This window comes from Etheostoma spectabile, unplaced genomic scaffold, assembly GCF_008692095.1.
Source record: "Etheostoma spectabile isolate EspeVRDwgs_2016 unplaced genomic scaffold, UIUC_Espe_1.0 scaffold00004552, whole genome shotgun sequence".
Lineage (NCBI taxonomy): Eukaryota > Metazoa > Chordata > Actinopteri > Perciformes > Percidae > Etheostoma > Etheostoma spectabile.
The window spans coordinates 16,320-23,892 of NW_022603168.1; the positions used below are offsets into that span (position 1 = coordinate 16,320).

Sequence of the window (7,573 nt, forward strand, 5' to 3'; positions counted from 1 at the left end):
AGGGTTTATATTGGAGCTAAAGAATATGTGGAATGTGAAGGCAACAGTGGTTCCAGTGGTAAATGGAGAACTGGGGGCTGTAATACTGCACAGAATCCTCAGGCTCCCAGGCCTCTGGTAGAGGAACTGAGCTTGTGGGGATTATATATTTTTATATATAAAATCCCCACAATCTATATATAGAGAGAGTCTTTTCATGGGAATTGTTGACAATAAGAAAATACAGCAAAGCGCCAGCTTTATCCATCAAGGATTACATATAGAAGAACAACGTTCACAATAAAGTGTGATACATCATATAGAAAATAGATTGTAATAGAGTCAGTTACAAAACAAAGTCAATAAACTAAGGAAAATGAGGGACGATACAACACAACCACCTCCTCTGTCTCTCTTAAAATGTTTCCTTTTTCTCACAATTTTTGGCAACTGAACATAATTTAATGAGATGTTGTTTGTTTTTGCTGTACACAATAGCTTGTATTTCATGTTGTGGGATAAGAACAAACTGTCTGACTTCTGAGGAAGATTGCAAGAGCTTTGTGAATTGCCCAGAAGCACTAGATTCAGAGCTCTTCAGGGGGAAAATAACATGCTGCAGAGAGAGCATGAGAGTGAGAGCGAGATCCTCTAAGTATTATGAGTCATATGCTGATGTTACACAATCAGTCTGGGGCAGTTAAGTGACGACACCAGGTACGACCTGGTTGATGCACCAGGACATTTGGGACCTTGATTAAAACCCTCTTGATTTAACTTAGTTATTAGCATTTATTCTCATTAAAAACAGTTTCATTTTCTGACTCTTTAGTTGCAGCAGTTCCTGATTTAAATCAATTCTATTTTCAATAACCCTTTGGTGTTCTTTGATGCATTAACAGGAATGTGTTGCTGCTTTCTGTGAAACTCCGATTTCTCTCGGCCTCTCTAACTCTGCCTCTGCCGCACAATAAATCATTGATGGCTTCTGAGAGAAATAACTGAGCAGTGATTATTATTGCAGAGGGCTGTTGGGAATGTGTGTGTGTGGTGTGTGTGTGTGTGTGTGTGTGTGTGTGTGTGTGTGTGTGTGTGGTGTGTGTGTGTGTGTGTGTGTGTGTGTGTGTGTGTGTGTGTGTTCGTGTCCCAGACAGTTAGTTAGTTATTTGGCTGGGCCCCCTTTCTCCTCCTGAGAAAGAAAGAGAACGCTCCAGTGCCGTCACCGAGAAGCCAAGATGGCTGTCACAATGCCTGTTGCTACCACCCACAGCTAGTCACAGGGTGGATGTTTGTCTGGTCCGATGCCCACATTTTTTTTTTTTTTTTTTTTTTTGCTGAGTGAAGGGTGATGATGGATGCCATATGCAGACCTCTGCTGTGCGTACCAGTGTCATTGTGCCACCCATGACTCCATGAGGCAGCGTGCTCAGATCACCGGCAAACTGTCACATCCTCGTTTAATGACAGTGTTAAAGCCTGAGACATTATTCAGTGTGTGGTGAGCCAGAATAGGAGCACTTACGTGCTCTTTGCTTGTAAATGAGTCTATAGATGAATGAATATGCAGGATCCTGTTGAGACAAAGGACACAGTCATTGACTTTCATTTGAGTCGTACCAGCTCCACTTTAAAACACCCATGTTTGCTCATTTTCAGGTTCATAATTGTATTTGAGGTTGTACTAGAATAGGTTTACATGGTTTCATTTTCAAAAAACACCATATTTTGTTGTACCGCACATTGCTGCAGATCCTCTTTTCACCGTGTGTGTTTATGTCTCTGTTTTAGCTACATAGTGAGGTATCTCACTTCTTTACTATCTTTGTTGGGAGTCGTACATGTGCAGTAGCTAGGTTAGATCCATAGACATCATCACTAGATAACTCTTTCTCCAACTTTGGTCTGTACAAGGCAGGATTAGCTGGGAGACTTCTTCTAAACTAGGGCACACTTGTGGAATACCTGCAGAACAGGGACATGTAGTTCTTTTGTAGATTATGGTGAACTAGTTTGTGTTGTAGCAGTGTTTTGCCATTGAGAACGAGCTAGCATGCTAGCGCTAGCATATGCTACAGTTAGCCACCTTGTTTCGGCTAGTGACGTAGAAAGATTGCAGATTTTGAACAGTTCACTCGGAGACTGAAGGCAGGGGACATTCAGTAACCTGTATCTCACTAAAAACAGCATGGATAGTTTTTTTTATCAAGGATGTATGCATGTGGAAGCACCAGAGACTCAAAATAACACCCCACATCCCAGAAAAGTGATTATTTTTTCATAATATGGGCCCTTTAAGAAACAAAATACAGAGGAGCAGGTGATGAGCTGACCAAACAGCCTAGGTTTTTTTTAAAGTACCTGTGTTGTGTTCCATTCAGGATCTGCTAGTCTGCAAGAGGGAGGGAAACAGAATCAGTGCCCGGATATTCATGACAATTATTTGACAAATTTCTTGTTCTTGTGTTCTTTCTCAATGTCAAGGCTGTGCTCAAAAAACACCCACGCACTCAAATCAATTAATTAATATGTTTACCTCTATGAGCTTTTCAGACAAACATGAGACGAAAAACACAGGATACAAGAGAAAAGCCTTCAAGACTGCAAAAATACAACAGCAAAGGTAGCAGTTTGTTTCTTAATACTGGTCACATTACAAAATGCAATGCCACTTTTCATAATGGTTCCATAGTCAGAGAGGCAGTTCATTAAGTCAACAACTGTGTCAGACTGTGAGATCGAATAAGGCTGTTGTAACATGCAAACCTTAATAATAAAGCTGATAGGAATAGTAAGGTGTACAGAAGCCCTGAGACAAAGCATCTTGTCGAAATGAGGATTACAAGAACAAACACTAAAAAAATGTATCTCATTTGCTGCTGAGGGCTTTTGTAAAGGTGCTTATTGATTTTATAAAAACAAACAGCAAGGAAAAAAAAATCCTTTATTGACTATGCCACAGTCAAAAAAAATGTAGTGAACTATATTCATCTTCACAAGTACAAAAACCATCATTAAGATTCAGTAAAAATAAAGGTCAAATAAAATTAATAATGCTGTAGGCAGGCAGGCACGTGGTTTCATGGGGTGGTGGCTCAGCCACTAGGGTTTATTTCTCTACGCCCTGAGCTGCTTACTAGTTACTAAAAGTGCTCATCAAATTTCCAGAAAATTAAATGCACTGTAGAGTGTTAAATGTGTTTACCTTTACATGTGGACTTGGACTGACTGGCAGCCACAGTGGTTAGGTCTGCTGGTAGACCTACGTATACGCCACCATAGTTCCTGAGAGAGGAAGAGTGGAATGTAGCAATTAAAAGACAGTAGTAAGGGTTTTCATTAGGCTGTGGGGGTTCTCAATTGCATACAGTTTCTCCTTTTAGCAATGAATTAGCTCTTTATGTTTTTCTAATACCACAAAAAATCACATTCATAATTAGCTCTGCCTGGCTTTTTATCTCTGAGTTTTCCATTGTTATCAAACGTCTTGGTATTAAATGGTTTCAAATAAGTGGTATAGCCATTTAATTGGCAGGGGTTGTCAATGTTTTTTAAGCCAAGGACCCCTTAACTGAAAGAGAGACAGAGCAGGGACCCCCTATACATATATTGTATAAAATTAAGTTGCATTTTATTTTAATTTTGCTAACATAGACCCCAACACCAATTATACATTATTACATTAAGATGCTTCACATATATTGTACAGATACAAAATAATTGGCAATAATAATATCTTAAAATAAAAAAAGAACCATAACATCTGTTCTATTAAAGGGTCTCACAAGCCAACAGTGTGAAAGTGTGCCAGCATGGACAATGCAAGGACCCTGAAACCAAAGCCGGCAAATGGAATTGAGCCATCATTTATCATATTATTTACACCTGTGCGTTTCAAAATGTTCTCTGTTAAAAAGGCCTTTTCATATTCACATATGTATGCCACAAAGAACAGTATTTTGTTATTGCATACTACAAAAGTGTTTACAGTATATGAGTAAAATGCATCCACTTTTACCATACAAACTAAAAGTGAAGAAACAAATACAGACAATTATTTGTAGAAAATTACCTTCTTTTCTCATCGTCTCCCAAAGGATCTTCTGTCCTGATTGAGAGAAGAAGCACAGGTCAGGAGCACAGAGGACATAAAACACAACAAACAAACATGAGTACAGTACACACTGATAAGACATTAAATGAATACTTTATCCTCAAAATTATCATTTGTATATCAATTACTCACCCTGTGTTACCTTAAATTCTCGAAAAAGTGTTTATCACATGCCTCCACGGTGAATTAAATGTAAATATAAATGGACTGTTCTTAAATAGCGCTTTTCTAATCTCAATGACTACTCAAAGCGCTTTTACGACGTACAGGAACCATTCACCATTTATACGCATTCATACACTGTGACCGAGGCTGCCGTACAAGGTGCCACTTCCTCATCAGGTAAACATTCACACGCATTTACACTCGGGGTTCAGTGTCTTACCCAAGGACACTTCGACATGGGACTGCAGGGGATCCTGATTGGCAGGCGACCACTCTACCACTGAGCCACAGCTACCCGGAATTAATTAAATTAAACATTCTTCCTTTAAGTGCTGGACTGTGAAAGTGCATTTGCTCGTTTGCATAGTTCTTTTGGGAATTCCGCAAATTCCCATCTGGGAGTTCTGAAAAATGGATGATCAGGCCAAACTGCCAATTTTTGTTTTAGGTCTGGAACAAGGCTACTGCCAACCAATTTCCAATTAGCTCCCTTTTTAGGAGTTTTGTTTGGTGTTTGTTTGTTTTTTAAGGGCTGACTTGACGCTCCACCACCTAATTTACTTTTATTCTTCTGTTATTTTTCCAACAGTGCAAGCAAAATAATTACTCTTTTGGGGGTTGTTGTGTAGTACAGTCTTAGAAACCGTTGGTGATTTAGTGGTGTGCTGCTGTCAGCTCTCATGGGTCCTGTGTTGGCTGCTTAGATGGTTATCAAGGAGCATACAAACACACACATGCACGCACGCGCACACACACACACACACACACACACACACACACACACACACACACACACACACACACACACACACACACTCTTATTCCAGGAAATGCTGCACCTCCCAGAGCTTTGATAACTATTGATGACAAGGACAACCTGTTCTCTACTGTACGTCACATTTCACAGAAAATGTTTAAATTTTCTAAAGCCGGAACAAATTAAACAATTTTACCAAAAGAGTTGTTAGTTGTTAGTCCATGGGCACCTTAATTTGTTTAATGATTGAGTATCTTTCATTTCTTCTATAGTCAGTTGCTTTTCTTACAGTGAAATCTGTGTTTTTCAACACTGTTATTCTGGTATTTTGTTGAGCAGAGATGAGTCAACTTTCCAGTAAATTAAATCTTTTACTGCATTTAAGTAAATGTATGGAGCTCTAGAAGTCTACATTCTGCCAACATACAGTATCTAAACTACACTCACTCTCACATACTGTACAAATATAATTAATTTCAAAATCAGATTTGTATTAAATGTCATAAAGAAAATAACTATATTATTTAATATCACATATGAAGCAAAATACAAAAAATTAAATGAATGTAAGTTTTCATGTAAGTTTTGCATACTGTGCCACCTCTGAGTTTGTCTATCTTCAATATACAACATACCAAAAATGTATAGTCACCGCAGACATAACAAACATTTATACCTCTAAATAACAAAAAAATCAAAAAGACACGTATGTGTAAATCCCAACCTTGCTTGTTTCCAATCTGCTCTATCAGTAAAGAGAATTGTACACATTGTTGTAGCAAAATCTGAACATAAATAGCCAAACCTTGTACAAGCACATATTCATAGAACTGACATAATATTACAATGTAAACATGAAATGGTATTCTTAATTATATTTTTGCTGAAGGGATCAACATTTTTATATTAAGGCATCTATGTTAAAAATGCATGCCAAAGGCACGGTGTATAATTTCATTGTGAAAAAAACAAAACAAAGTGTTGAGTGTCAAAACTTGATATAATGTAAAAATGTAAAAGCACGTGTGAAGTTTTAAAAATGCTCAAAGGCAAAATCCTTAGCCTATTTTTTTACCATATTAATTATATCTAAATTCCTGTACATAATAAGTACATTATTACAATTTGTCTTACTGATTAAAAAAATAAGAAATTAGCATTTTGTGTTAGTCAATTATAAATATAGAAAGAAAATATAGGTGTTCTGTGTACAACCATTATTTTAACTAAATATGTTTTATTTGATAATTTTAATTGCACCTTTACTCCTGCTGCATAATGTTTTAGATGAAAATGTATTATTGCATACTTCCATAACATCACTGTAATGTCAGTGTGGACATAAATACTTGCCACAACGAATACTACGTGAATTCTATGTGGGTAGATGTATAAAGCTCTATTGAGGTGTAGTTAATGATTGATGTACTCACACATCCTTGGACACTTCTGCTGGCCTGAAAACAAATGAAAAGACAAGATTTAATTTATCTTCACAATGAAAAGCATTGAAGGAGGTGTGTAACCTCACTAACAAAGACCACCATTCAAAAGCTATGAATATGAACCTACTTATGACAACATACCAACTACTACTATTCTTCATGTTTATCCCAATGTATGTATCTCTTAACCCACACCAGGGCAGTAGAGACAGGGACATGTGAGGATAAGTGGAGAATCTGCAGTAGACCGCCTGTAATTCTAAAGGCTGAATGTCTCTCTCCCTCAGTTTGTTGCATTCTCCTATCCTTATGAACAATGTTTTCAGTTTTGTTTCTTTTGGTGTGTGTAGCCTGTTCTCTTTTCAGGTTACGTTGCGGAGATAGGTATGTGGCTCAGGCTCTAGTTGTTTGCCAACATCTGAAAGCTGCGTTATATCCTCCTGGGTCCATTTTTTCACATTTTATGTATTATTTGTATAAGGATTGCTATATGGATTTTCTATACTGTGATTTTAGTATGTTGGTTAGTAAGTTTGCATTAGATAATGGTTTTCAGTGTTTATGTAGGCTACTTAAACTCTCTAAACAATTCACAACTTGCTTTGAAGGGTAACAGAGGACACTGTTGTAACTGAACAAAGGCATACAGTGTGAAATGCCTCGATACCAAATGACACCCATTCTCGTGCTCATCTCCAATGCTGTTTTTGAGTATTTATGATCCAACAAAAGCTCACACCTTGCTGAATACAGGCCATCTGATAAACTTTATTTCAATCTAAATAGATCACAATGCATTCATTTGGTGGATAATCTAACATCTTGCTTGAATGTACAGTATCATATTAATAGCAGTAGAACAAAAGCCAAAAGTCAGTATTTTTTTCATGCCATTTTCCATTAGTGTAGAAATGTACCTTCAAAAAACACTACACAAAACAGATGTAAGAGCATGAACTGGATAATTTGTTTTACAGAAAGACAGTGGAATCCACCTATTAAAAGGAATGGAGAGGAAGGTTTTTTTCACAGTAAATGTTTGAGTCTGGTGACATGACCACGGTCTATTCAGTAGCCTGACAAAAGCTATTCATGCCAAGGGTGGCATTTGGGTGC

General features: G+C 37.5%; 1 protein-coding gene across 1 annotated transcript; it reads right to left on the minus strand.

Annotated features, from left to right (window-relative positions):
* Window positions 1-894: 894 nt before the first annotated feature.
* Window positions 895-6,469, minus strand: LOC116677194 (overexpressed in colon carcinoma 1 protein homolog; the record flags this gene model as incomplete). The annotated part of the gene is made up of 5 exons (XM_032507841.1): window positions 895-1,550; window positions 2,338-2,368; window positions 3,182-3,261; window positions 4,049-4,084; window positions 6,446-6,469. Coding segments are annotated over 4 exons (145 nt in total), but the record flags the coding sequence as incomplete, so codon positions are not given.
* Window positions 6,470-7,573: the final 1,104 nt, after the last annotated feature.